The following is a 27,561-nucleotide window of genomic DNA, read 5'->3' as shown; positions in this document are numbered from 1 at the left end:
AGAGTGCTGTGACGATAGGCCCAGGGACATCGCTTGTTGTGTCTAGGACTCCAGATTCCCTTGCTAGGCCCGGTGGGCCCTTCCTCTTTTGGTGGCATGCTGTGGGTGCGGGGCCGGTTGTGAAGTGTGCGTGCCCTGGTAGGTAGGTCCAGGCCCTCGCCCTCCCACGAATTGGCCATCTGTTGCACCCCGAGCCTGGCAGGTGCCCTTGAAGACATGGGGAGGCATGGCTCCCAGGGTTCCCAGGGCAGAGGAATGGATACTGGGCCAACCACATGCATGCAAACAGGTCATGACGCCCACTGCTCCCCTGGCAGGGGGTCCTCTCCCTGCACCTGCTGGGCCTTTTCCCGGAATCACTACCTCAGGTCTAGAGTGCCACTGTGAGAGGCCCAGGGCCATCGCCTGTTGCACCCTGGAACTCAAGATTCCCCTCTTTGGCCTGGTGGGCCCTTTCTGTCTTGACAGTCCAAGGGATCAGGAGGAGAGCTTCCCAGCTGGTCCAGGGAGGCCCAAGCTCCTTGGAGTAGGTGCGTGGGACAGAAGCTCTGGGCTGTCCCACCTGGGTCACCTTGGCAATGGCTGGGGCTTCACGAACAGCCCAGGGCTGAGGGGGACAGCCGCCAGTGGCCCAAGGGGCCCAGGTCCACCATCTGGACAGGCCAATGCATCACAACGTGAAGCAGCATGAGCCCTCAGCTGATCGTGGGCTGACGGCGGTGTCCCTTCATGTTAAGGTCCTTGTCAGGGACACGGCCAAAGTTTCCCTTTCCTTGCAGGGGGGATGGCACAAGGGCGGACCTTCAAGAGGTAAGTCCACCCTCTCCGTATATCCAGGGCTCCTGGCCCGAAGCCCATGTGGCTACCTCCCAGACACAGGCCTCCCAAACCAACCACGATGGCATCTGTGACCTCCTTGCAAAGCCAGTGGCTTCCACTCACCTGCCATGGTTGAGGCACTTGGCCTCAGTGTAATCCTACTGAGCATGATTTTTAGGTCATCAACTCTCTTTGAGACAATATGAGTTCTCATCATTGACCCAAGCAAGGCAATGTTGACACAGGTGGGCGCTCTCCCATCCACCAAACCGGCTTACCCGGGGTTCTTCCTGTAGAACGGGATGCCCCGGGAAGGGGTCGATGGCACAAGATGTTGGGCCTCTTAATGGGGCTTAGCCTAGGAAGACCTGGACCTCAGGGCGGGATCTTCATTCTAGGATGGCATCTGGAAAGAGAGGGGTAGGCCAGCTGTCAAAATGTCCTGCACTGGGGCACCTGTCCCTGCGGCCAAGTGCTGCCAGTCCCAAAAGTCTGGTGCCCCTTGGTAAGTTGTGAGAATTGCCAGCACACATCAGGGGACCGCAAGGAAGGGGCAGGCTACAGGAGCAGAGATACCTATCCCTGGACCCCAAAAAACGGAGAGTACGGCCCCTGAGGGAGCCGAGCCTTGCTGATGCTGCCCCAAGGAGAAGGCCCGGCACACAGGCTTCCCGAGAGGTAGCACACTGTGGGCGGTGGGCCGGACATGAAGGGTGCGTGCCCTGGTAGGTAGGGCCAGGACATCACCCTCCCACGGATTGGACATCTGTGGCACCCGGAGTTGGGCAGATGCCCTCGAGGACACGGGGATCCACGGCCCCCAGGGCCCCAGGTCAGAGGAATGGATGCCAGGGTAATCACGTCCACGCAACCAAGGCATGTCACCCACTGTCCTCCATGCAGGGGGACCCTGTCCCTACACCTGTTTAGCCTCTTACTTGGATCACTCCCTCAGGTCTAGAGTGCTGCGACCATAGGCCCAGTGCCATCGCCTGTTGCGCCTAGGGATTCAAGAATCCCCTCCTAGGCCCGGTGGGCTCTTCCTGTCTATGCATTCCAAGGGATTGGGAGGGGAGCTCCCCAGCTGCCCCAAGTGGGCCCAAGCTCTTTGGGAGTCGAGTACATGCGACAGGAGCTCTGGGCTCTCCCACCCAGGGCAACTTGCCAATGGCCAGTGCTTCAGGAACAGCTCAGGACCCAGGTGGACAGATGCCAGTGGCCCAAGGGGCCCACGTCCACCATCTGGATGGGTCCATGGGGCACACCATGAAGCAGCAAGAGCCCTCAGCTGAATGTGGGCTGATGCTGGCCCCCTTACACTTTCTGGTCCTTGTCAGGGACCCACACAAACCTTTGCTTCCCATGAACATGAGATGGTCCAAGGGCAGACTTTCAAGGGGGAAGTCCACCCTTTACAGACATCCAGGGCTTCCGGGCCAATGTCCATGTGCCGCTATCCACACACAGGTCACCTGAACCCACACCAATGGCATCTGCCACTTCCCTCAAAGCCCAGAGGTCCACTCACCTGCCATGTTTGAGGCCGCACGGACACCCTGGCCTCCAAGGCCTACTAAAAGACACAAGGAGAACCAGGTGCTAAGCAATAGCTCCCCAGGAGGTGTCCTGGAAGGTGGAATGGGTCATCAGGGAAGGTCGAAGGCCTGAGGCCTTTTGGGCACTTGGAGGCCCACAGAAAGGCCACAGCCACAGTGGGGAACTTCGAGGGAACCGTCACCTCAAGCTCCAAACTACAGAGCTCCCCCAGGACACCAAGCAACCTTGGGATGTTGACCATGGCATGGTATCCTCCATTGGGCCTCAACATAATCCTACTGAGCATGATTTTTAGGTCATCATCTCTCTTCGAGACAGTATGAGTTCTCATCATTGACCCAAGGAAAGCAGTAACGACCCAGGTGGGCGTTATACTGTCCCTGGAATCCACTTACCAGGGGAGCTTACTGTAGAGCGGGATGCCCTGCGGGGGGGGGGGGGTGGATGGAGTCACGAGACTTTGGGCCTCTTGCCTAGCAAGACTTGGTCTTCAGGGCAGAATCTTCATCTGGGGACACAATCTGGGGAGAGAGGGGTAGGCCAGGTGTCAGAATGCCCTGCTGCGTGGCACCTGCCCCTGCAGCCAAGATGTGGCAATCCCGAAAGCCTGGCACCCTATGGCAAGGCTTTAGGCCAGCCAGCAATTAGTGGGTAACTCCAAGGAAGGGGCAGGCTATAGGAGCAGAGATGCCCATACCTGGACCCCGAAAAAACGGAGAGCGTGGCCCCTGAAGGAGCTGAGCCTTTTTGATGCTGCCCCCCAGAAGAAGGCGTGGCACACAAGCTTCCCAAGAGGTAGCACGCTGTGTGAGCGGGGCCAGTCATGAAGGGTGTGTGCCCTGGTAGGTAGGTCCAGGCCCTCGCCTGGGTGTCAGGGCAGGAGACATTGGGCCTGTTGTCAGGGCTGGGCCTAGGAAGATTTGGCCCTCAGGGCAGGATCCTCGTCTGGGTACATGATCTGGGGAGAGAGGGTAGGCCTGGTGTCAAAACACCATTCTCCGGGGCACCAACCCCTGCAGCCAAGAGCTGCCAGTCCCAAAACCTGGTGCCACATGGCAAGGTGTGAGGCCTGCTGGCATATGGTGGGAACTGCAAGAAAGGGGTAGGCTACAGGAGCAGAGATGCCCATACTTGGACCCCGAAACAATGGAGAGCATGGCCCCCGAGGGAGCTGAGCCTTGCTGAGGCTGCCCCCCAGGAGAAGGCTGGCACACAGGCTACCTGAGAGGTAGCAGGGTGTGGGAGTGAGGCATGGTGTGCAGGGAGCTTGTCCTGGTAGGTAGGGCCAAGGCCTCACCCTCCCATTGATTGGCCATCTATGACACCCTCGAGGGCAGGTGTCCTCAAGGACATGGGAAGCCATGGCCCCCAGGGTCCCCAGGATAGAGGAATGGATGCTGGGCCAAGCACATGCACGCAACCAAGGCATGTAGCACACTGCCCGCCGCACAAGGGCGGGGGGCCTCTCCCTGCACCTGCTGAGCCTCTTCTGCTGGATAACTCCATCAGGTCTAGAGTGTCAGGGCGAGAGCCCCAGGGCCATCGCCTGTTGTGCCGAGGGACTTGAGATTCCCCTCCTAGACCCGGTGGGCCCTTGCTGTCTTGGCAGCCCAAGGGATCGAGGAGGGGAGCTCCCAGCTGCCCGGAGGGGGCCCAAGTTCCTTGGCAATCGGGTGCATGCGACAAGAACTCTAGGCTCTTCCACCCAGGGCACCTTGCCATGTACCAGAGCTGCAGGAACAGTTGAGAGCTGAGGGGGACAGCCGCCAGTGGTCCCTAAGGGCCCACATCCACCATCTGAATGGGCCCATGGGGCACACCATGAAGCAGCAAGATCCCTCAGCTGAACTGGGTGACGGCAGCATCCCTGCACTTTCTAGTCCTTGTAAGGGACCCAGCCCATCTTTCACTTCCCTGGCATGTGGGATGGCCCAAGGGCGGATCTCCAAGGGGAAGACCACCCTCTCTGGACATCCAGGGCTCTCAGCCATATTCCTATGCGGCAGCCACCTAGACATGGGCCTCACGACCCACCCCAATGACATCTGCGGCCTCCCTCCAAGTGCAGTGGCTTCACTGTGGCTGCGCCGAGACAATGGCCACCACAGCCTGAGAAAGACAAGGAAATCGGGGTTGCAAAGCAATGGCTCTTCAGGAGGCATCCTTGGAGGGAGAATGGGTTGGCAGGCAAGGCCGAAGGCATGATCCACTCGTGGGCACCTGGAGGCCCACAGTCAGTACATAGCCACAGTGGGGAGCCTTGAGGGAATGGTTGCCTCAAGCCCCAATCTGAAGTGCTTGCCCAGGGCTCCGAGCATCCTCAGGATGCTGAACCCAGCATGATCCAATCCATTGGGCCTCAGCGTAATCCTATTGAGCATGATTTTTAGGTCATCATCTCTCTTCGAGACATTATGAGTTCTCATCATTGATCCAAGGAAAGCAGTGGTGACACAGACAGGCACTCACCCCTCCCCTGAAACTGATTACTGTGGGTGCTTACTGTAGAGCGTGATGCCCGGCGGGGGGGGTGGGGGCACGAGACGTTGGGCATCTTGCAATGTCTGGGCCTAGCAAGACTTGGCCCTCAGGGTGGGATCTTTGTCTGGGGAGAGGATCTGGGGAGAGAGGTGTAGGTGAGGTGTGAAAACACACTGCTCCGCAGCACCTGCCATTGTAGCCAAGAGCTGCCAGTCCAGAAAGCCTGGTACTGCATGGCAAGGTGTGAGGCCAGCCGGCATTAGGCAGGAGACAGCATGGAAGGGGCAAGTTACAGGAGCAAAAATGCCCATACTTTGACCACAAAACAACAGAGGGCGTGGCCCCCGTGAGAGCTGAGCCTTGCTGATGCTGCCCCCCAGATGGCCTGGCAAACAGGCTTCCTGAGAGGTAGCTTGCTGTGGACTCTGGGCCAGGCATGAAAGGTGGGTGTCCTGGTATGTACAGTTAGGCCCTCGCTCTCCCATGGATTGGCTATCTCTGACATCCAGAGTTGGGCTGGTGTCCTCGAGGACATGGGGACCCATGGCTCTCAGAGTCCTGAGGGCAGAGGAATGCATGCCGGGATAAAAGCGTGCTCCCAACCAGGCATGCCGCCCACTCCCGCCCTGCATAGGGGCCCTCTCCCTGCACCTGCTGGGCCTCATTGCTGGGATCACCCCCTCAGATCTAGACTGCCAGGACGATAGGCCCAAGGACATCGCCTGCTGTGCCCAGGGACTCAAGATTACCCTCCTAGGTCAGGTTGGCCCTTCTTGTCTCAGCAGCCCAAGGGATTGGAGAGGGGAACTCCCCAGTTCCCCGAGGGGGCCCAAGCTACTTGGGAGTCAGGTGAATGTGACAGGAGCTCTGGGCTTTCCGGCCCAGGGCAACTTGCCAAGGTCTGGGGCGTCATGAATACCCCACGTCCGAGGAGACAGCCACCAGTGGCCCCAAAGGGCCTATATCCACCATCTTGATGGGCATATGGGGCACACCGTGAAGCAGTGAGGTCCCTCAGCTGATCATTGCCTGACAGCGGTGACCCTGCACTTTCTAGTCCATGTCAGGGACCCGGCCAATCTTTCGATTCCCCTGCACCTGGGGTGGTCCAAGTTTGGACCTTCAATGGGGAAATCCACCCTCTCCCGCCATCCAGGTTTCCCAACCCGGCCCCCATGTGGCCGCCACCCAGACACAGGCCACCCGTACCCACTCCAGATGGTGTCTATGGCCTCCCTCGAAGCCCAGTGGCTCCACTCACCTGCCATGTTTGTGACCACACTGAGACCCTGGCCACCAAGGCCCGCTGAAAGACACAAAGAGACCAGAGTTGCTAAGCAATGGCTCCCCGGAAGGCATCCTGGGAGGGGGGATGGGTTGGCAGGCAAGGCTGAAGGCCCGAGCACCTCTTGGGCACCTGGAGGCCCACAGTCAGGAAACAGCCAAAGCGGTGAGGCCTGAGGGATCGGTCGCTTCAAGCCCCAAACTGCAGTGCTCCCCGAGGGCCCTGAGCATCCTCAGGATGCTGACTCTGAGATGGTCCCTTCCACTGGGCCTCAGCATAATCCTATTGAGCATGATTTTTAGGTCATCATCTCTCTTCGAGACAATATGAGTTCTCATCATTGACCCAAGCAAGGCAATGGTGATGCCGGCGAGGCCTCTCCTGCCCCCCGAACCTGCTTACCCAGGGTGCTTACTGCAGAATGGCATGCTCTGGTGGGTGATGGGGACCCAAGAGTTGGGATTCCGGCCGCGGCTTGGCCTAGCAAGACTTGAACTCAGGGCAGGAACTTGGTCTGGGGCAGGATCTGTGGAGAGAGTACTAGTCTAGGTGTCAAAATGTCCTGCTGTGGGGCACCGCCTCAGTGGCCAAAAGCTCCCAGTTCCGAAAGCCTGGTGCCACGTAACCCAAGGAAGGCAGTGGCGACCCGAGTGGGTGCTCTCCATCCCCCAAACTGCTCATCAGGGGTGCCTACTGTAGAGCAGGTTGCCACGCGGTGGTGCAGGAGCATGAAATGTTGGGCTTCTTGCGGGTGCTGGGCCTAGCAAGACTTGGCCCTCAGGGCGGGAACTTCAACTGGGGATGAAATTTGGGGAGAGAGAGGTAGGCCAGCTCTCAAAACTCCCTGCTCCAGGGTACCTGCCCCTGCGTCCAAGAGGGGCAACTCCCGGAATCCTGGAGACGCATGGCAACACGTGAGGCCACCTGGCACACGGTGGAGGGACACAAGGAAGGGGTGGCTACAGGACAGAGATGCCCATACCTGGACCCGGAAACAACGGAGAACATGGCCCCGAAGGGAGCCAAGCCTTGCTGATGCTGGCCCCCAGGGGAAGGCTCAGCACATAGGCTTCCTGAGAGGTAGAACGCTGTGGGCATGCAGCCCAGTGTGCAGTGTGCATGCCCTGGTAGGTAGGGCCAGGCCCTTGCCCTCCCACCGTTGGCCATCAATGGCACCCGCAGGTGGGCAGGTGCTCTTGAGGACATGGGGAGCCACTGCCCCCAGGGCCCGCAAGGCAGAGAAATGGATGCTAGGCAAACAAGATGTGCACGCACAAGGCATGCCGCCCAATGCCTGCCGTACAAGGGGGCATCTCCCTGTACCTGCTGGGCCTCTTCCCTCATATCAATCTCTCAGGTCTAGAGTGCCACCGTGATAAGCCCAGGGCTATTGCCTGTTGCACCCAGGGACTTGAGATTCCCTTCCTAAGCCTGGTGGGCCCTTCCTGTCTCAGCGGCCACAGAGATCGGGGAAGGGAACTCCCCAGCTGCCCCCAGGCGGCTCAAGCCCCTTGGGAGTCGATGTATGCAAAAGGAGCTCTGAGCTCTCCAGCCCGGAACACCTTACCGAGGTTGAGGGCTTCAGGAACAGCCCAGGGCCATTGGGGACAGTCACCAGTGGCCCAAGGGGGCCTACGTCCAACATCTGGATGGTCCCATGGGGCACACCGTGAAGCAGCAAGGTCCCTCAGCTGAACGTGGGCTGACGGCGGTGTCCCTGCACTTTCCAGTCCTTGTCCGGGACCCTGACAACATTTAACTTCCCCTGCATGTGGGAGGGTCCAAGGGCGGACCTTCAAGGGGGAAGTCCACCCTCTCTGGACATCCAGGGCTCCTGGCCCGATTCCCATGCGGCTGCGTCCCAGACACCGGCCTCCCGAACCCACCACAAAGGCATCTGCAGCCTCCCTCCATGCCCAGGGGCTTCCACTCACCTGTCATTGTTGAGGACGTGCTGAGACCCTGGCCAGCATGACCCGCTGAGAGACACAAAGAGACCAGGGTTAACAAGCAATGGCTCCCCGGGAGGCGTCCTAGGAGGGTGAATGAGTTGCCAGGCAAGGCTAAGGCCTTAACCCCTTTGGGCCCCTGGAGGGGGCCACAGCCACAGGGGGGAGCCTCGAGGGATCAGTCACCCCAAGTCCCAAGCTGCAGTGCTCCCCAGGGCCCTGAGCATCCTGGGGATGCTGATCCCAGAATGGTCCCCTCCATTGGGACTCAGCGTAATCCTATTAAGCATGATTTTTAGGTAATCATCTCTCTTTGAGACAATATGAGTTCTCATTTTGACCCAAGCAAGGCAGTGATGACGCGGGCAGGTACTCTCCTATCCCCCGAATCTGGTTACCGGGGTGCTTACTGTAGAGTTGGATGTCCGGGTTAAGGGGGGATGGGGGCAAGAGACGTTGGGTTCCTTGCAGGGGCAGGGCCAAGCAGGACTTGGCCGTCAGAGTGAGATCTTCACCTGGGACGGGATCTGGGGAGAGAGGGGTAGGCCGGGTGTCAAAATGTCCTACACCAGGGCACCTATCCCTGTCGCCGTAAGCTGACAGTCCAAAACCGTGGCAGTGTGTGGCAAGGCTTGAGCCTGGCCGTCACATGCGGGTGACTGCGAGGAAGGGGCAGGCTACAGGAGCAGAGGTGGCCATACCTGGACCCCAAAACAACGGAGAGTGTGGCCCCTGAGGAAGCCGATTCTTGCTGATGCTGCCCCCCAAGAAGGCCCAGCACACAGGTTTCCTGAGAGGTAGCAAGCTGTGGGCACAGGACCGGGCATGAAGGGTGAGTGCCCTGGTAGGTAGGGCCAGGCCCCCGTCCTCCCACGTATTGGCCATTTGTGGCACCTGGAACTGGGCAGGTGCCCTTGAGGACAAGGGGAGCCACAGCCCTCAGGGTCCTTAAGGCAGATGAATGGATGCCGGGCCACCTGCATGCATGCAACCAAGGCATGCCGCCCACTGCCCGCCGTGCAAGAGAGCCCTCTCCCTGCACCTGCTGGGCCTCTTCTGGATCATTCCCTCATGTCTAGAGTGCCACCACGATAGGCCCAGGGCCATTGCCTGTTGTGCCCAGGGACTCGAGATTCCCCTTCAAGTCCCGGTAAGCCCTTCCTGCTTCAGGCTAAGGGATCAGGGACGGTGCTCCTCAGCTGCCCTGAGGGGGCCCAAGCTCTTTGAGAGTCGGTTGCATGTGACAAGAGCTCTGGGCTCTCCTGCCCAGGGCACATTGCCAAGGGCCAGGGCTTCAGGAACACCCCAGGGCTGAGGGGGAGAGCTGCCAGTGGCCCCAAGGGGCCAAAGTCCACCATTTGTACAGGTCCATGGGACACAAAATGAAGCAACAGGAGCCCTCAGCTGAACGTGGACTGACGGTGGCGTCCTTGCACTTTCCAGTCCTTGTCAGGCACCCCACCAACCTTTCACTTCCCCTGCACGTGCGATGGCCCAAGGGAGGACCTTCAATGGGGAAATCCACCCTATCCGGACATCTAGGGCTCCCGGCACGATGCCCGTGTGGCCACCTCCCAGACACGGACCTCCCGAACCCACCTGGATGGCATCTGCGGCCTTCCTCCAAGGCCAGTGGCTTCCATTCACCTGCCATGGTTGAATCCACATGGAGACCCGGGCCACCACGGCCCACTGAAAGACACAAGGGGACCAGGGTTCTTAAGCAATGGCTCCCTGGGAGGCGTCCTGGGAGGGGGAATGAGTCGGCAGGCAAGGCAGAAGGCCTGAGCACCTCTTTGGCACCTGGAGGCCCACAGTCAGACCACAGCCACAGCGGGGAGCCTGAAGGGAATGGTTGCTTCAAGCCCCAAACAGCAGCTCTCCCCCAGGGCCTTGAGAATCTTCTGGATGCTGACCCGGGGATGGTCCCCTCCACTGGGCCTCATTGTAATCCTTTTGAGCATGATTTTTAGGTCATCATCTCTCTTCGGGACAAATTGAGTTATCATTGACCCAAGCAAGGCAATGGTGATGCAGGGGGGCACTCTCCCATCCCCCAAACTGGCTTACCCGGGATGCTTTCTGTAGAACGTGATGCCCCGGGAAGGGGGCGATGGCACGAGATGTTGGGCCCCTTGCCAGGGCTTGGCCTAGCAAGACTTGGACCTCAGGGAGGGATCTTCATCTCGGGGATGGCATCTGGGGAGAGAGGGGTGGCCAGCTGTCAAAATGTCCTGCACTGGGGCACCTGTCCCTGTGGCCAAGAGCTGCCAGTCCTGAAAGCCTGGTGCCGCGTGGCAAGTCGTGAGGATTGCCAGCACACATTGGGGGACCGAAAGGAAGGGGCAGGCTACAGGAGCAGAGATGCCCATAACTGGACCCTGAAACAACGGAGAGTGTAGTCCCTGAGGGAACCGAGCCTTGCTGATGCTGCCACCCAGGAGAAGGCCAGGCAGATAGGCTTCCCGAAAGGTAGCACACTGTGGGTGAGGGGCCAGGTGTGAAGGGTGTGTTCTCTTGTAGTTAGGACAAGGCCCTCGCCCTCCTAGGGATTGGCCATCTGTGACACCCGCAGTTGGGCAAGTGACCTTGAGGACCCAGGGAGTCACAGCCCCTGGGGCCCCAAGGTCAGAGGAATGGATGCCAGGGTAATCATGTCCATGCAACCAAGGCATTCCACCCACTGTCCGCTGTGCAAGGGCACCCTGTTCCTGCACCTGTTTGGCCTCTTCCAGGGATCACTCCCTCATGTCTAGAGTGCTGTGACCATAGGCCCAGGGCCAATGCCTTTTGCGCCTAGGGATTTGAGAATCCCCTCCTAGGCCTGGTGGGCTCTTCCTGTCTATGCGCCCCAAGGGATCAGGAGGGGAGCTCCCCAGCTGCCCAAATTGGGCCCAAGCTCTTTGGGAGTCGACTGCATGTGACAGGAATTCTTGTCTCTCCCACCCGGAGCAAATTGCCAAGGGCCAGTGCTTCAGGAATAGCTCAGGGCCGAGGTGGACAGATGCCAGTGGCCCAAGGGGCCCACGTCCACCATCTGGATGTGCCCATGAGGCACACCATGAAGCAGCAAGAGCCCTCAGCTGAACGTGGGCTGACGTTGGTGACCTTACACTTTCCAGTCCTTGTCAGGGACCCACGCAAACCCTTGCTTACCCTGCACATGAGATGGTCCAAGGGCGGACTTTCAAGAGGGAAATCCACCCGCTACAGATATCCAGGGCTCCCAGTCCAATGTCCATGTGCAGCCACCCAGACACGGGCCACCCGACCCCACCCCAATGGCGTCTGCTGCTTCCCTCCAATCCCAGTGGCTTCCACTCACCTGCCGTGTTTGAGGCCGTGCAGAGGCTCTGGCCACCATGGTCAGCTGAAAGTCACAAGGAGAACCAGGTGCTAAGCAATGGCTCTCCAGTTGTCCTGGGAGGCGGATAGGGTGATCAAGGGAGTTCGAAGGCCTGAGGCCCTTTGGGCACTTGGAGGCCCATTGAAAGGCCACAGCCACAGTGGGGAACTTCGGGGGATCCATTGCCTCAAGCCCCAAACTACAGTGCTCCCCCAGGACCCCAAGCAATCTTCAGATGTTGATCCCAGCATGGTATCCTCCATTGGGCCTCAGAGTAATCCTATTGAGCATGATTTTTAGGTCATCATCTCGCTTTGAGACAATATGAGTTCTCATCATTGACCCAAGCAAGGCAGTGATGACGCAGGCGTGCATTAGGGCATCCCCCGAACCTGATATCTGGGGTGCTTACTGTAGAGTGGGATGCCCCGGCGGGGGGTGGGGGAAGAGTTACGAGACTTTGGGCCTCTTGCAGGGGCTGGGCCTAGCAAGACGTGGCCCTCAGGGCAGAATCTTCATCTGGGGACACGATCTGGGGAGAGAGGGGTAGGCCAAGTGTCAGAACGCCCTGTTGCATGGAACCAGCCCATGCAGCCAAGAAGTGCCAGTCCCGAAAGCCTAGCACCACGTGGCAAGGCTTTAGGCCGGCTGGCACACAGTGGGTAACTGCAAGGAAGGGGCAGGCTATAGGAGCAGAGATGCCCATACCTGGACACCGAAAAAACGGAAAGCTTGGCCCCTGAAGGAGCTGAGCCTTTTTGATGCTGCCCCCCAGAAGAAGGCACGGCACACATGCTTCCCGAGAGGTAGCACGCTGTGGGCGTGGGGCCAGTCGTGAAGGGTGCGTGCCCTTGTAGTTAGGTCCAGGCCCTTGCCCTCCCACGGACTGGCCATCTGTCATACCCCGAGCCTGGCAGGTGCCCTCGAAGACATGGGGAGGCACAGCCCCCAGCGTCCCCAGGGCAGAGGAATGGATACTGGGCAAACCGCATGCATGCAACCAGGTCATGACGCCCATTACTCCCCTTGCAGGGGGGCCCTCTCCCTGCACCTGCTGGGCCTTTTCCCGGGATCACTACCTCAGGTCTAGAGAGCCCCTGCGAGAGGCCCAGGGCCATCGCCTGTTGCATCCAGGAACTCAAGATTCCCCTCTTTGGCCTGGTGGGTCCTTTCTGTCTTGACAGCCCAAGGGATCAGGGAGGAGAGCTTCCCAGCTGGTCCGAGGAGGCCCAAGCTCCTTGGAGTAGGTGTGTGGGACAGAAGCTCTGGGCTGTCCCACCTGGGTCATCTTGACAATGGCCGGGGCTTCAGGAACAGCCCTGTAGAGTGGATTACCCTGGAGGGTGTCAGAGCAGGAGACATTGGGCCACTTGCCAGGGCTGGGCCTAGGAAGATTTGGTCCTCAGGGCAGGATCCTCGTATGGGTACGTGATCTGGGGAGAGAGGGTAGGCTTGGTGTCAAAACGCCATTCTCCATGGCACCTACCCCTGAAGCCAGGGATGCCAGTCCCAAAATCCTGGTGCCGCATGGCAAGCCGTGAGGCCGTCTGGCATACAGTTGGAACTGCAAGAAAAGGACAGGCTACAGGGCCAAGATGCCCATACCTGAACCCCGCAAAAATGGAGAGCGTGGCCCCCGAGGGAACCAAGCCTTGCTGAGGCTACCCCCCAGGAGAAGGCCAGCACACAGGCTACCTGAGAGTTAGCAGGATATGGGAACGAGACATGGCGTGCAGGGAGCCTATCCTGGTAGGTAGGGCCAAGGCCTCACCCTCCCACGGATTGGCCATCTGTGACACCCTCGAGGGCAGGTGTCCTCGAGGACACAGGAAGCCATGGCCCCCAAGGTCCCCAGGGTAGAGGAATGAATGCTGAGCCAAACACATGCACACAACCAAGGCATGTAGCGCACTGCCCGGCATGCAAGGGGGGGGCCTCTCCCTGCATCTGCTGAGCCTCTTCCCCTGGATAACTCCATCAGGTCTAGAGTGTCAGGGCAAGAGCCCCAGGGCCATCGCCTGTTGTGTCCAGGGATTGAGATTCCCCTCCTAGTACCAGAGGGCCCCTTGATGTCTCAGCAGCCCAAGGGATCGGGGAGGGGAGCTCCCAGCTGCCCTGAGGTGACCCAAGCTCCTTGGCAGTTGGGTGCATGCATCAGGAACTCTGGGCTCTTCCGCCCAGGGCACCTTGCTAAGTGCTGGGGCTATAGGAACAGTTGAGGCCTGAGGGGGACAGCCGCCAGTGGTCCCAAGGGGCCCACGTCCACCATCTGGATGGGCCCATGGGGCACACCTTGAAGCAGCAAGATCCCTCAACTGAACTGGGTGACGGCAGCGCCCCTGCACTTTCTAGTCCTCCTAAGGGACCCGGCCCATCTTTCACATGCCCAACGGTGGACCTTCAAGGGGAAGTCCACCCTCTCTGGACATCCAGGGCTCCCAGCCATATTCCCATGCGGCAGCCTCCTAGACACGGGCCTCACAACCCACCCCAATGACATCTGTGGCCTCCCTCCAAGTGCAGTAGCTTCCACTCACCTGCCATGGTTGTGGCTGTGCCGAGACAATGGCCACCAAGGCCCGAGAAAGACACAAGGAAATCGGGGTTGCAAAGCAATGGCTCTTCAGGAGGCATCCTTGGAGGAAGAATGGGTTGGCAGGCAAGGCCGAAGGCTTGATCCACTCGTGGTCACCTGGAGGCCCACAGTCAGTTCATAGCCACAGTGGGGAGCCTTGAGAGAACAGTTGCCTCAAGCCCCAATCTGAAGTGCTCACCCAGGGCCCCAAGCATCTTCGGGATGCTGACCCCAGCATGATCCCCTCCCTTGGGCCTCAGCGTAATCCTATTGAGCATGATTTTTTGGTCATCATCTCTCTTCGAGACATTATGAGTTCTCATCATTGACCCAAGGAAGGCAGTGGCGACGAGACAGGCACTCACCCCTCCCCCGAACCAGCTTACTGGGGTTGCTTACTGTAGAGAGGGATGCCCGGGGGCGGGGTGGGGGCATGAGACGTTGGGCATCTTGCAGTGTCTGAGCCTAGCAAGACTTGGACCTCAGGGTGGGATCTTCGTCTGGGGACACGAGCTGGGGAGAGAGGGGTAGGCGAGGTGTCAAAATGCACTGCTCCGCAGCACCTGCCATTGTAGCCAAGAGTGGCCAGTGCGTAAAGCCTGCGGCCGCGTGGCAAGGTGTGAGGCCGGCCAGCATACGGCAGGGGACCACATGGAAGGGGCAAACTACAGGAGCAGAAATGCCCATACCTTGACCACAAAACAACAGAGAGCGTGGCCCCCATGAGCACTGAGCCTTGCTGTGCTGCCCCCCAGAAGGCCCGGCACACAGCCTTCCAGAGAGGTAGCACGCTGTGGACTCTGGGCCAGGCATGAAGGGTGGGTGCCCTGGTATGTACAGTCAGGCCCTCGCCCTCCTACAGATTGGCCATCTCTGACACCCAGAGTTGGGCTGGTTCCCTCGGGGACATGGGAACCCATGGCCCTCAGGGTCCCAAGGGCAGAGGAATGGATGCCGGGATAACAGCGTGCTCCTAACCAGGCATGCCACCCATTCCCACTGTGCACGGGAGCCCCCTCCCTGCACCTGTTGGGCCTCATCACTGGGATCACTCCCTCAGATCTAGAGTGCCGCGATGATAGGCCCAAGGACATTTCCTGTTGTGCCCAGGGACTCAAGATTACCCTCCTAGGCCAGGTGCCCCTTCCTGTCTCAGCGGCCCAAGGGATTGGAGAGGGGAACTCCTCAGTTGCCCCGAGGGGCCCCAGCTCCATGGGAGTCGGGTGCATGCGACAGGAACTCTGACCTCTCTGGCCCAGGGCAACTTGCCAAGGTCTGGGGCTTCATGAATACCCCAGGTCCAAGGAGACAGCCCCCAGTGGCCCCTAGGGGCCCATATCCACCATCTGGATGGGCACATGGGGCACACCGTGAAGCAGCAAGGTCTCTCAGCTGATCAGTGGCTGACAGCGGTGTCCCTGCACTTTCTGGTCCATGTCAGAGACCCGGCCAATCTTTCAATTCCCCTCCACCTGGGATGACCCAAGGTCGGACCTTCAATGGGGAAATCCACCCTCTCCGACCATCCAGGTTTCCCAACCAGACCCCCATGTGGCCGCCACCCAGACACAGGCCACCCGAACCCACTCCAAATGGCATCTATGGCCTCCCTCGAAGCCCAGTGGCTCCACTCACCTGCCATGTTTGTGACCACACTGAGACCCTGGCCACGAAGGTCTGCTGAAAGACACAAAGAGACCAGGGTTGCCTAGCAATGGCTCCCTGGAAGGCATCCTGGAAGGGGGGATGGGTCGGCAGGCAAGGCTGAAGGCCCGACCACCTCTTGTGCACCTGGAGGCCCACAGTCAGGCCACAGCCAAAGCAGTGAGGCCTGAGGGATCGGTCGCTTCAAGCCCCAAACTGCAGTGCTCCCCGAGGGCCCTGAGCATCCTCAGGATGCTGACTCTGAGATGGTCCCTTCCACTGGGCCTCAGCGTAATCCTATTGAGCATGATTTTTAGGTCATCATCTCTCTTTGAGACAATATGAGTTCTCATCATTGACCCAAGCAAGGCAATGGTGATGCCGGCGAGCCCTCTCCTGCCCCCCGAACCTGCTTACCCGGGGTGCTTACTGCAGAGTGGCATGCTCCGGTGGGTGATGAGGACCCAAGAGTTGGGATTCCGGCCGCAGCTTGGCCTAGCAAGACTTGAACTCAGGGCAGGAACTTGGTCTGGGGCAGGATCTGTGGAGAGAGTCGTAGGCTAAGTGTCAAAATGTCCTGCTGTGGGGCACCCGCCTCAGTGGCCAAAAGCTCCCAGTTCCGAAAGCCTGGTGCCATGTAACCCAAGGAAGCCCACCCGAGCGGGCGCTCTCCGTCCCCCAAACTGCTCATCAGGGGTGCCTACTGTAGAGCAGGTTGCCACGCGGTGGTGCGGGGACATGAAATGTTGGGCTTCTTGCGGGCGCTGGGCCTAGCAAGACTTGGCCCTCAGGGCGGGATCTTCAACTGGGGACACAATCTGGGGAGAGAGGAGTAGGCTGGCCCTCAAAACGCCCTGCTCCATGGTACCTGCCCCTGCGTCCAAGAGGGTCCACTCCCGGAACCCTGGCGACGCGTGGCAACACATGAGGCTGCCTGGCACACGGCGGAGGAACACAAGGAAGGGGTGGCTACAGGAGCAGAGATGCCCATACATGGACCCGGAAACAATGGAGAACATGGCCCCCAAGGGAGCCAAGCCTTGCTGATGCTGGCCCCCAGGAGAAGGCTTGGCACATTGGATTCCTGAGAGGTAGAACACTGTGGGCATGCAGCCCAGTGTGCAGTGTGCATGCCCTGGTAGGTAGGGGAGGCCCTTGCCCTCCCACCATTGGCCATCTGTGGCACCCGGAGCTGGGCAGGTGCTCTTGAGGACATGGGGAGCCACTGCCCCCAGGGCCCGCAAGGCAGAGGAATGGATGCTGGGCAAACAAGATGTGCATGCAAACAAGGCATGCCGCCCAATGCCTGCCGTACAAGGGGGCATCTCCCTGTACCTGCTGGGCCTCTTCCCTCATATCAATCTCTCAGGTCTAGAGTGCCGCTGTGATAGGCCCAGGGCTATCACCTGTTGCACACAGGGACTCAAGATTCCCCTCCTAGGCCTGGTGTGCCCTTCCTGTCTCATCGGCCAAAGGGATCGGGGATGGGAACTCCCCAGCTGCCCCAAGGGGGCTCAAGTCCCTTGGGAGTTGATGTATGCGAAAGGAGCTCTGAGCTCTCCAGCCCAGGACACCTTACCAAGGGCGAGGGCATCAGGAACAGTGCAGGACCATTGGGGACAGTCACCAGTGGCCCAAAGAGGCTCACATCCACCATCTGGATGGTCCCATGGGGCACACCGTGAAGTAGCGAGGTCCCTCAGCTGATCATTGGCTGACAGCGACGTCCCTGCACTTTCCAGTCCTTGTCCGGGACCCTGACAACATTTAACTTCCCCTGCATGTGGGATGGCCCAAGGGCAGACCTTCAAGGGAAATGTCCACACTCTGCGGACATCCAGGGCTCCTGGCCCAATTCCCATGCGGCCGCCTCCCAGACATGGGCCTCCCGAACCCACCACAAAGGCATCTGCAGCCTCCCTCAATGTCCAGGGGCTTCCACTCACCTGTCATTGTTGAGGATGTGCTGAGACCCTGGCCAGCATGGCCCGCTGAGAGACACAAAGAGACCAGGGTTGACAAGCAATGGCTCCCTGGGAGGCGTCCTGGGAGGGGGAATGAGTGGCCATTGCCTGTTGTGCCCAGGGACTCTCAGGAATCCAAAGGCCTTAACCCCTTTGGGCCCCTGGAGGGGGCCACAGCCACAGGGGGGAGCCTCGAGGGATCAGTCGCCTCAAGCCCCAAGCTACAGCACTCCCCAGGGCCCTGAGCATCCTGGGGATACTGATCCCAGAATGGTCCCCTCCACTGGGACTCAGCGTAATCCTATTAAGCATGATTTTTAGGTGATCATCTCTCTTCAAGACAATATGAGTTCTCATCATTGACCCAAGGAAGACAATGGTGACAGGTGTTCTCCCACCCCCCGAACCTGCTTACCGGGGTGCTTACTGTAGAGTTGGACATCCCGGTTGAGGGGGGGTGGGGGCAAGAGACGTTGGGCTCCTTGCAGGGGCAGGGCCAAGCAGGACTTGGCCGTCAGAGTGAGATCTTTATCTGGGACGGGATCTGGGGAGAGAGGGGTAAGCCGGGTGTCAAAACGTCCTACACCAGGGCACCTGTCCCTGTGGCCGTAAGCTGACAGTCCAAAACCATGGCAGTGTGTGGAAAACTTGAGCCAGGCTGGCACATGCGGGGGACTGCGAGGAAGGGGCAGGCTACAGGAGCAGAGGTGGCCATACCTGGACCCCAAAACAATGGAGAGTGTGGTCCCTGAGGGAGCCGATTCTTGCTGATGCTGCCCCCCAAGAAGGCCCAGCACACAGGCTTCCTGAGAGGTAGCAAGCTGTGGGCACAGGACCGGGCATGAAGGGTGAGTGCCCTGGTAGGTAGGGCCAGGCCCTCGTTCTCCCACGTATTGGCCATTTGTGGCACCTGGAACTGGGCAGGTGCCCTTGAGGACAAGGGGAGCCACAGCCTTCGGGGTCCTTAAGGCAGATGAATGGATGCCGGGCCACCCACATGCATGCAACCAAGGCATGCCGCCCACTGCCTGCCGTGCAAGAGAGCCCTCTCCCTGCACCTGCAGGGCCTCTTCTGGATCACTCCCTCAGGTCTAGAGTGCCACCACAATAGGCCCAGGGCCATTGCCTGTTGTGCCCAGGGACTCGAGATTCCCCTTCAAGTTCCGGTAAGCCCTTCCTGCTTCAGGCTAAGGGATCAGGGACGGTGCTCCTCAGCTGCCCTGAGGGGGCCCAAGCTCTTTGAGAGTCGGTTGCATGTGACAAGAGCTCTGGGCTCTCCTGCCCAGGGCACATTGCCAAGGGCCAGGGCTTCAGGAACACCCCAGGGCTGAGGGGAAGAGCCGCCAGTGGCCCCAAGGGGCCAAAGTCCACCATTTGTACAGGTCCATGGGACACAAAATGAAGCAACAGGAGCCCTCAGCTGAACATGGACTGACGGTGGTGTCCTTGCACTTTCCAGTCCTTGTCAAGCACCCCGCCAACCTTTCACTTCCCCTGCACGTGCGATGGTCCAAGGGAGGACCTTCAATGGGGAAATCTACCCTATCCGGACATCTAGGGCTCCCGGCACGACGCCCGTGTAGCCACCTCCCAGACACGGACCTCCCGAACCCACCTGGATGGCATCTGCGGCCTTCCTCCAAGGCCAGTGGCTTCCATTCACCTGCCATGGTTGAATCCACATGGAGACCCTGGCCACCACGGCCCACTGAAAGACACAAGGGGACCAGGGTTCTTAAGCAATGGCTCCCTGGGAGGCGTCCTGGGAGGGGGAATGAGTCGGCAGGCAAGGCAGAAGGCCTGAGCACCTCTTTGGCACCTGGAGGCCCACAGTCAGACCACAGCCACAGCGGGGAGCCTGAAGGGATTGGTTGCTTCAAGCCCCAAACAGCAGCTCTCCCCCAGGGCCCTGAGAATCTTCTGGATGCTGACCCGGGGATGGTCCCCTCCACTGGGCCTCAGTGTAATCCTTTTGAGCATGATTTTTAGGTCATCATCTCTCTTCGGGACAAATTGAGTTATCATTGACCCAAGCAAGGCAATGGTGATGCAGGGGGGCACTCTCCCATCCCCCAAACTGGCTTACCCAGGGTGCTTTCTGTAGAATGGGATGCCCCGGGAAGGGGGCGATGGCACGAGATGTTGGGCCCCTTGCCAGGGCTTGGCCTAGCAAGACTTGGACCTCAGGGAGGGATCTTCATCTCGGGGATGGCATCTGGGGAGAGAGGGGTGGCCAGCTGTCAAAATGTCCTGCACTGGGGCACCTGTCCCTGTGGCCAAGAGCTGCCAGTCCTGAAAGCCTGGTGCCGCGTGGCAAGTCGTGAGGATTGCCAGCACACATTGGGGGACCGAAAGGAAGGGGCAGGATACAGGAGCAGAGATGTCCATACCTGGACCCCGAAACAATGGAGAATGTAGTCCCTAAGGGAACCGAGCCTTGCTGATGCTGCCACCCAGGAGAAGGCCTGGCACACAGGCATCCCGAGAGGTAGCATACTGTGGGCAAGGGGCCAAGTGTGAAGGGTGCGTTGTCTTGTAGGTAGGACCAGGCCCTCGCGCTCCTAGGGACTGGCCATCTGTGACACCCGCAGTTGGGCAAGTGACCTCGAGGACACGGGGAGTCACAGCCCCCGGGGGCCCCAAGGTCAGAGGAATGGATGTCAGGGTAATCACGTCCATGCAACCAAGGCATGCTGCCCACTGTCCGCTGTGCAGGGGGACCCTGTCCCTGCACCTGTTTGGCCTCTTCCGGGGATCACTTCCTCAGGTCTAGAGTGCTGTGACCATAGGCCCAGGGCCAACGCCTGTGGCGCCTAGGGATTCAAGAATCCCCTCCTAGGCCCAGGGGGTTCTTCCTGTCTATGTGCCCCAAGGGATTGGGAGGGGAGCTCCCCAGCTTCTCCAATTGGGCCCAAGCTCCTTGGGAGTCGAGTGCATGTGACAGGAGCTCTTGGCTCTCCTGCCCAGGGGAACTTGCCAAGGGCCAGCACTTCAGGAATAGCTCAGGGCCGAGGTGGACAGATGCCAGTGGCCCAAGGGGCCCACGTCCACCATCTGGATGGGCCCATGAGGCACACCATGATGCAGCAAGAGCCCTCAGCTGAACGTGGGCTGACATTGGTGACCTTACACTTTCCGATCCTTGTCAGGGACCCACGCAAACCCTTGCTTACCCTGCACGTGAGATGGTAGAAGGGCGGACTTTCAAGGGGGAAATCCACCTGCTACAGGTATCCAGGGCTCCCAGTCCGATGTCCAAGTGCAGCCACCCAGACACGGGCCACCTGACCCCACCCCAATGGCGTCTGCTGCTTCCCTCCAATCCCAGTGGCTTCCACTCACCTGCCATGTTTGAGGCCGTATGGAGACCCTGGCCACCAAGGTCCACTGAAAGACACAAGGAGAACCAGGTGCTAAGCAATGGCTCCCCAGGATCTGTCCTGGGAGGCAGATAGGGTTAGCAGGGAAGTTCGAAGTCCTGAGGCCCTTTGGGCACTTGGAGGCTCATCGAAATGCCACAGCCTCAGCAGGGAACTCGGGGGATCCATCGCCTCAAGCCCCAAACTATAGCACTCCCCCAGGACCACAAGCAACCTTCAGATGTTGACCCCGGCATGGTCCCCTCCTTTGGGCCTCAGCGTAATCCTATTGAGCATGATTTTTAAGTCATCATCTCTCTTCGAGACAATATGAGTTCTCATCATTGACCCAAGCAAGGCAGTGATGACGAAGGCGGGCATTAGGGCGTCCCCCGAACCTGATTTCAGGGGTGCTTACTGTAGAGCAGGATGCCCCGGTGGGGGGAGCAGGGACAGAGTCACGAGACTTTGGGCCTCTTGCAGGGGCTGGGCCAAGCAAGACATGGCCCTCAGGGCGGAATCTTCGTCTGGGGACATGATCTGGGGAGAGAGGGGTAGGCAAGGTGTCAGAACGCCCTGCTGCGTGGCACCTGCCCCTACAGCCACGAAGTGCCAGTCCCGAAAGCCTAGTGCTGTGTGGCAAGGCTTTAGGCCAGCCGGCACACAGCGGGTAACCACAAGGAAGGGGCAGGCTATAGGATCAGAGATGCCCATACCTGGACACCGAAAAAACGGAGAGGTTGGCCCCTGAAGGAGCTGAGCCTTTTTGATGCTGCCCCCCAGAAGAAGGCACGGCACGCACGCTTCCCAAGAGGTAGCACGCTGTGGGCACGGGTCCGGTCGTGAAGGGTACGTGCCCTGGTAAGTAGTTAGGTCCAGACCCTCGCCCTCCCACGGATTGGCCATCTGTCGCACCCCGAGCCTGGCAGGTGCCCTCGAAGACATGGGGAACCATGGCCCCCAGCATCCCCAGGGCAGAGGAATGGATATTGGGCCAACCGCATGCATGCAACCAGGTCATGACGCCATTGCTCCCCTTGCAGGGGAGCCCTCTCCTTGCACCTACTGGGCCTCTTCCCGGGATCACTACCTCAGGGCTAGGGAGCTGCTGCGAGAGCCCCAGGGCCATCGCCTGTTGCACCCAGGAACTCAAGATTCCCCTCTTTGGCCTGGTGGGCCCTTTCTGTCTTGACAGCCCAAGGGATCAGGGAGGAGAACTCCCCAGCTGGTCCGAGGAGGCCCAAGCTCCTTGGAATTAGGTGCGTGGGACAGAAGCTCTGGGCTGTCCCACCCGAGTCATCTTGGCAATGGCCGGGGCTTCAAGAACAGCCCAGGGCTGAGGGGGACAGCCGCCAGTGGCCCAAGGGGCCCAGGTCCACTATCTGGACAGGCCAATGCATCACAACGTGAAGCAGCACGAGCCCTCAGCTGAACGTGGGCTGATGGCAGTCTCCCTGCACGTTAAGGTCCTTGTCAGGAACACAGCCAAATTTTCCCTTTCCTTGAAGGTGGGATGGCCCAATGGTGGAACTTCAAGAGGTAAGTCCACCCTCTCTTATATCCAGGGCTACCAGCCCGAAGCCCATACGTCGGCCACCCAGATACCAGCCTTCCTAACCCACCCATGGTGTCTTGGCTTCCCTCCAATCCCAGGGCTTCAAATCACCTGCCATGGTTGAGGCCGAACTGAGACCCTGGCCACCATGGCCCGCAGAAAGACACAAGGAGTCCAGGATTGCTGAGCAATGGCTCTTGGGAGGCGTCCTGGTAGGGGGAATGAGTCGGCAGGCAAGGCCAAAGGCCTAAGCACCTTTGGGCACCAGGAGGCCCACAGTCAGAATATAGCCACACCAGGGACCCCTGAGGGATCAGTCACCTCAAGCCCCAAACTGCAGCGCTCCCCCAGGGCCCCGAGCATCCTCGGGATGCTGACCTCGGGATGGACCCTTCCAATGGGCCTCAGCATAATCCTACTGAGCATGATTTTTAGGCCATCATCTCTCTTCGAGTCAATATGAGTTCTCATCATGACCCAAGGAAGGCAGTAGCAACGCGGGGGGCACTCCCTTGTCCCCCGAATCCGCTTACCAGGGGAGCTTACTGTAGAGTGGATTACCCTGGAGGGTGCCTGGGCAGGAGATGTTGGGCCAGTTGCCAGGGGTGGGCCTAGGAAGATTTGGCCCTCAGGGCAGGATCTTTGTCTGGGTACGTGATCTGTGGAGAGAGTGTAGGCCTGGTGTCAAAACGCCATTCTGCGGGGCACCTACCCCTGCGGCCAAGAGCTGCCAGTCCCGAAATCCTGGTGCTGCATGGCAAGGCATGAGGCCCACTGGCATATGGTGGGAACTGCATGAAAGGGGCAGGCTACAGGAACCGAGATGCCCATACCTGGACCCCGAAACAATGGAGAGCATGGCCCCCGAGGGAGTGGAGGCTTTCTGAGGCTGCCCCCCAGGAGAAGGCCGGCACACAGGTTACCTGAGAGGTAGCAGTGTGTGGGAGCAAAGCTTGGCGTGCAGGGAGCCTGTCCTGGTAGGTAGGGCCGAGGCCTCACCCTCCCACGGATTGGCCATCTGTGACACCCTCGAGGACAGGTGTCCTTGAGGACACGGGAAGCCATGGCCCCCAGGGTCCCCAGGGTATAGGAATGGATGCCTGGCCAAGCACATGCACGCAACCAAGGCATGCAGCCACTGCCCGCTGGGAATGGGGTGCCTCTCCCTGCACCTGCTGAGCCTCTTCCCCTGGATAACTCCATTAAGTCTGGAGTGTCAGGGCGAGAGCCCCAGGGCCATCGCCTTTTGTGCCGAGGGACTTGAGATTCCCCTCCTAGACCCGGAGGGCTCTTGCTCTCGGCAGCCCAAGGGATCGGGGAGGGGAGCTCCCAGCTGCCCCGAGGGGACCCAAGCTCCTTGGGAGTTGGGTACATGTGACAGGAACTCTGGAGGGCTCTTCTACCCAGGGCACCTTGCCAAGTGCTGGGGCTGCAGGAACGGTTGAGGGCTGAGGGGTCAGCTGCCAGTGGTCCCCAGGGGCCCACATCCACCATCTGGATGGGCCCATGGGCACACCTTGAAGCAGCAAGATCCTTCAGCTGAACTGGGTGACGGCAGCATCCCTACGCTTTCTGGTCCTTGTAAGGGACCCGGCCCATCTTTCGTTTCCCCTGCATGTTGGATGGCCCAAGGGCAGACCTTCAAGGGGAAGTCCATCCTCTCCAGACATACAGGGCTCCCAGCCATATTCCCATGCGGCAGCCACCTAGACACGGACCTCATGACCCACCCCAACGACATCTGCGGCCTTCCTCCAAGTGCAGTGGCTTCCACTCACCTGCCATGGTTGTGGCTGCGCCAAGACAATGGCCACCAAGGCCCGAGAAAGACACAAGGAAATCAGGGTTGCAAAGCAATGGCTCTTCAGGAGGCGTCCTGGAGGAAGAATGGGTTGGCAGGCAAGTCTGAAGGCTTGATCTACTCGTGGGCACCTGAAGGCCCACAGTTAGTTCATAGCCACAGTGGGGAGCGTTGAGGGAACGGTTGCTTCAAGCCCCAATCTGCAGCACTCTCCCAGGGCCCCAAGCATCCTCGGGATGCTGACCCTGGCGTGATTCCCTCCATTGGGCCTCAGCGTAATCCTATTGAGCATGAATTTTAGGTCATCATCTCTCTTCAAGACAGTATGAGTTCTTATCATTGACCCAAGCAAGGCATTGGCTACGCAGGTGGATGCTCTCCCGTCTCCCAAACCGGCTTACCCTGGGTGTTTACTGTAGAACGGGATGCCCTGGGAGGGGGGTGATGGCACGAGATGTTGGGCCTCTTGCAGGGCTTAGCCTAGCAAGACTTGCACTTCAGGGCGGGATCTTAATCTGGGGACAGCATCTGGGGAGAGAGGGGTAGAGCAGTGTCAAAATGTCCTTCCCCAGGTCACCTGTCCCTGCGGCCAAGAGCTGCCAGTCTTGAAAGCCTGGTGCTGCGTGGCAAGTTGTGAGAATTGTGAGCACACATCAGGGGACCGCAAGGAAGGGGCAGGCTACAGGAACAGAGATGCCCATACCTGACCCCGAAACAACGGAAAGTGTGGCCCCCGAGGGAGCCGAGGCTTGCTAATACTGCCGACCAGGAGAAAGCACTGCACACAGGCTTCCCGAGAGGTAGCACACTGTTGGTGGGGGGCTGGGCGTGAAGGGTGCGTTCCCTCGTGGGTAGGACCAGGCCCAAGCCCTCCCAGGGATTGGCCATCTGTAACACCCGGAGTTGGGCAAGTGACCTTGAGGACATGGGGAACCACGGCCCTCAGGGCCCCAAGGTCAGAGGAATGGATGCCAGGTTAATTATGTCCACGCAACCAGGCATGCCTCCCACTGTCCGCCGTGAAGGGGGACCCTGTCCCTGCACCTGTTTGGCCTCTTCCTGGGATCACTCCCTCAGGTCTAGAGTGCTGCGACCATAGGCCCAGTGCCATCGCCTGTTGTGCCTAGGGATTTGAGATTCCCCTCCTAGGCCCAGTGGGCTCGTCCTGACTCCACAGCCCAAGGAATCAGTAGGGGAGCCACCCAGCGGCCCCGAGTGGGCCCAAGCTCCTTCGGAGTCGAGTGCATGTGACAGGAGCTCTTGGCTCTCCTGCCCAGAGCAACTTGCCAAGGGCCAGTGCTTCAGGAACAGCTCTGGGTTGTCCCACCCGGGTCACCTTGGCAATGGATGGGGCTTCAGGAATAGCTCAGGGCCGAGGTGGACAGACGCCAGTGGCCCAAGACCCCCACATCCACCATCTGCATGGGCCCATGGGGCACACCGTGAAGCAGGAAGAGCCCTCAGCTGAATGTGGGCTGTCGTTGGCACCCTTACAATTTCCAGTCCTTGTCAGGGACCCACGCAAACTTTTCCTTCCTCTGCACATGAGATAGTCCAAGGGTGGACTTCCCCACTACAGACATCCAGGGCCTCCGGTCTGATGTCCATAGCGCCGCCACCCAGACACGGGCCACCCGAACCCACCCCTATGGCATCTGCCGCTTCCCTCCAAGCCCAGTGGCTTCCACTCACCTGCCATGTTTGAGGCCGTGCAGAGACCCTGGCCACCATGGCCCACTGAATGACACAAGGAGAACCAGGTGCTAAGCAATGGCTCCACGGGAGGTGTCCTGGGAGGGATAATGGGTCAGCAGGGAAGGTCAAATGCCTGAGTCCCTTTGGGCACATGGAGGTCCACAGTAAGGCCACCACCACAGCAGGGATCTTCAAGGGATCCGTCGCTTCAAGCCCAAAACTACAGCATTCCCCAGGACCCGAAGCAACCTTGGGAATTTAACCCTGGCATGGTCTTCTCTATTGGGCCTCAGCATAATCCTATTGAGCATGATTTTTAAGTCATCATCTCTCTTCGAGACAATATGAGTTCTCATCATTGACCCAAGCAAGGCAGTGATGACGAAGGCGGGTGCTATGACGTCCCCTGAACCTACTTTCTGGGGTGCTTAGTGTAGAGCGGGATGCCCTGGTGTGCAACAGAGTCACGAGACTTTCAGCCTCTTGCAGGGGCTGGGCCTAGCAAGACTTCGCCCTCAGGGCAGAATCTTCGTCTGCTGATGTGATCTGGGGAGAGAGGGGTAGGCCAGGTGTCAGAACGCCCTGCTGCGTGGCACCTGCCCCTGCAGCCACGAAGTGCCAGTCCCGAAAGCCTGGCATGACGTGGCAAGGCTTTAGGCAGGCTGGCACACAGCGGGTGACCACAAGGAACGGGCAGGCTATCGGAGCAGAGATGCCCATACCTGGACACTAAAAAAACGGAGAGCTTGGCCCCTGAAGAACCTGAGCCTTTTTGATGCTGCCCCCCAGAAGAAGGCACAGCACACACGGTTCTCGAGAGGTAGCACACTGTGGGCATGAGGCTGGTCGTGAAGGGTGCATGCACTGGTAGGTAGGTCCAGGCCCTCGCCTTCCCATGGATTGGCCGGCCATCTGTTGCACCCCGAGCCTGGCAGGTGCTCTCGAAGACATGGGGAGGCACGGCCCCCAGGGTTCCCAGGGCAGAGGAATGGATACTGTGCCAACCGCATGCATGCAACCAGGTCATGCCACCCACTGACCCCCTTGCAGGAGGCCCTCTCCCTACACCTGCTGGGCCTTTTCCCAGAATCACTACCTCAGGTCTAGAGTGCCGCTGCGAGAGGCCCAGGGCCATCTCCTGTTGCATCCAGGAACTCAAGATTCCCCTCCTTGGCCTGGTGGGTCCTTTCTGTCTTGACAGCCCAAGGGATCAGGGAGGAGAGCTTCCCAGCTGGTCCAAGGAGGCCCAAGCTCCTTGGAGTAGGTGTGTGGGACAGAAGCTCTGGGCTGTCCCACCCGGGTCACCTTGGCAATGGCCGGGGCTTCAGGAATAGCCCAGGGCTGAGGGGGACAGCCGCCAGTGGCCCAAGGGGCCCAGGTCCACCATCTGGACAGGCGAATGTGTCACAACGTGAGCAGCACGAACCCTCACCTAAACGTGGGCTGAGGGCGGTGTCCCTGCACGTTAAGGTCCTTGTCAGGGACACAGCCAAACTTTCCTTTCCCTTGCAGGTGGGATGGCCCAAGGGCG

General features: G+C 59.6%; 1 protein-coding gene and 15 non-coding genes across 51 annotated transcripts in view; all 16 read right to left on the bottom strand.

The window, feature by feature from the left end:
• LOC144382863 (uncharacterized) overlaps positions 1 to 27,561 on the bottom strand; it is a 49,667-nt gene that overhangs the window by 8,635 nt on the left and 13,471 nt on the right. For 21 of the 36 annotated variants that reach the window (XR_013450324.1, XR_013450321.1, XR_013450327.1 and 18 more), the window contains 12 exons: positions 26,447 to 26,576; positions 26,028 to 26,125; positions 24,737 to 24,863; positions 24,313 to 24,410; positions 23,068 to 23,193; positions 19,236 to 19,328; positions 18,036 to 18,164; positions 17,603 to 17,701; positions 6,545 to 6,668; positions 6,119 to 6,163; positions 2,772 to 2,897; positions 1,098 to 1,225 (listed from right to left, as the gene is read on the bottom strand). Coding sequence is in view for 2 of the 36 variants with exons in the window: in XM_078078998.1 (XP_077935124.1) it covers positions 4,964 to 4,994; positions 6,119 to 6,163; positions 6,545 to 6,668; positions 17,603 to 17,701; positions 18,036 to 18,164; positions 19,236 to 19,328; positions 23,068 to 23,193; positions 24,313 to 24,319 (654 nt within the window). In the remaining 34 variants the exon portion in view is untranslated. Of the gene's footprint in view, positions 1 to 1,097; positions 1,226 to 2,771; positions 2,898 to 3,073; positions 3,335 to 4,913; positions 4,995 to 6,118; positions 6,164 to 6,544; positions 6,669 to 10,161; positions 10,291 to 10,465; positions 10,572 to 11,866; positions 11,970 to 12,516; positions 12,871 to 13,974; positions 14,169 to 14,411; positions 14,526 to 15,647; positions 15,693 to 16,073; positions 16,198 to 17,602; positions 17,702 to 18,035; positions 18,165 to 19,235; positions 19,329 to 23,067; positions 23,194 to 24,312; positions 24,411 to 24,736; positions 24,864 to 26,027; positions 26,126 to 26,446; positions 26,577 to 27,126; positions 27,418 to 27,561 lie in introns of those variants that run through there. The other 15 variants (XR_013450347.1, XR_013450349.1, XR_013450344.1 and 12 more) reach the window with 15 other exon arrangements.
• LOC118525567 (small nucleolar RNA SNORD115) lies at positions 962 to 1,042 on the bottom strand. Its single transcript, XR_004912225.1, has one exon. It is a non-coding gene; the product is annotated as a small nucleolar RNA SNORD115 (small nucleolar RNA).
• On the bottom strand, positions 2,636 to 2,716 carry LOC118525557 (small nucleolar RNA SNORD115). Its single transcript, XR_004912215.1, has one exon. It is a non-coding gene; the product is annotated as a small nucleolar RNA SNORD115 (small nucleolar RNA).
• On the bottom strand, positions 4,731 to 4,811 carry LOC118525555 (small nucleolar RNA SNORD115). The gene has a single exon (XR_004912213.1). It is a non-coding gene; the product is annotated as a small nucleolar RNA SNORD115 (small nucleolar RNA).
• On the bottom strand, positions 6,409 to 6,489 carry LOC118525544 (small nucleolar RNA SNORD115). The gene has a single exon (XR_004912202.1). It is a non-coding gene; the product is annotated as a small nucleolar RNA SNORD115 (small nucleolar RNA).
• LOC118525581 (small nucleolar RNA SNORD115) lies at positions 8,355 to 8,434 on the bottom strand. The gene has a single exon (XR_004912239.1). It is a non-coding gene; the product is annotated as a small nucleolar RNA SNORD115 (small nucleolar RNA).
• LOC118525577 (small nucleolar RNA SNORD115) lies at positions 10,029 to 10,106 on the bottom strand. The gene has a single exon (XR_004912235.1). It is a non-coding gene; the product is annotated as a small nucleolar RNA SNORD115 (small nucleolar RNA).
• LOC118525563 (small nucleolar RNA SNORD115) lies at positions 11,702 to 11,782 on the bottom strand. Its single transcript, XR_004912221.1, has one exon. It is a non-coding gene; the product is annotated as a small nucleolar RNA SNORD115 (small nucleolar RNA).
• Positions 14,264 to 14,344, bottom strand: LOC118525545 (small nucleolar RNA SNORD115). The gene has a single exon (XR_004912203.1). It is a non-coding gene; the product is annotated as a small nucleolar RNA SNORD115 (small nucleolar RNA).
• On the bottom strand, positions 15,938 to 16,018 carry LOC118525542 (small nucleolar RNA SNORD115). Its single transcript, XR_004912200.1, has one exon. It is a non-coding gene; the product is annotated as a small nucleolar RNA SNORD115 (small nucleolar RNA).
• Positions 17,906 to 17,986, bottom strand: LOC118525554 (small nucleolar RNA SNORD115). The gene has a single exon (XR_004912212.1). It is a non-coding gene; the product is annotated as a small nucleolar RNA SNORD115 (small nucleolar RNA).
• On the bottom strand, positions 19,574 to 19,651 carry LOC118525570 (small nucleolar RNA SNORD115). Its single transcript, XR_004912228.1, has one exon. It is a non-coding gene; the product is annotated as a small nucleolar RNA SNORD115 (small nucleolar RNA).
• Positions 21,250 to 21,330, bottom strand: LOC118525551 (small nucleolar RNA SNORD115). Its single transcript, XR_004912209.1, has one exon. It is a non-coding gene; the product is annotated as a small nucleolar RNA SNORD115 (small nucleolar RNA).
• Positions 22,934 to 23,013, bottom strand: LOC118525574 (small nucleolar RNA SNORD115). The gene has a single exon (XR_004912232.1). It is a non-coding gene; the product is annotated as a small nucleolar RNA SNORD115 (small nucleolar RNA).
• LOC118525548 (small nucleolar RNA SNORD115) lies at positions 24,601 to 24,681 on the bottom strand. The gene has a single exon (XR_004912206.1). It is a non-coding gene; the product is annotated as a small nucleolar RNA SNORD115 (small nucleolar RNA).
• LOC118525584 (small nucleolar RNA SNORD115) lies at positions 26,315 to 26,395 on the bottom strand. The gene has a single exon (XR_004912241.1). It is a non-coding gene; the product is annotated as a small nucleolar RNA SNORD115 (small nucleolar RNA).

Source organism: Halichoerus grypus, chromosome 8 (assembly GCF_964656455.1).
Source record: "Halichoerus grypus chromosome 8, mHalGry1.hap1.1, whole genome shotgun sequence".
Lineage (NCBI taxonomy): Eukaryota > Metazoa > Chordata > Mammalia > Carnivora > Phocidae > Halichoerus > Halichoerus grypus.
The sequence above is the reverse complement of the archived record's forward strand: the minus strand, read 5'-3'. Positions and strand labels throughout refer to the sequence as shown.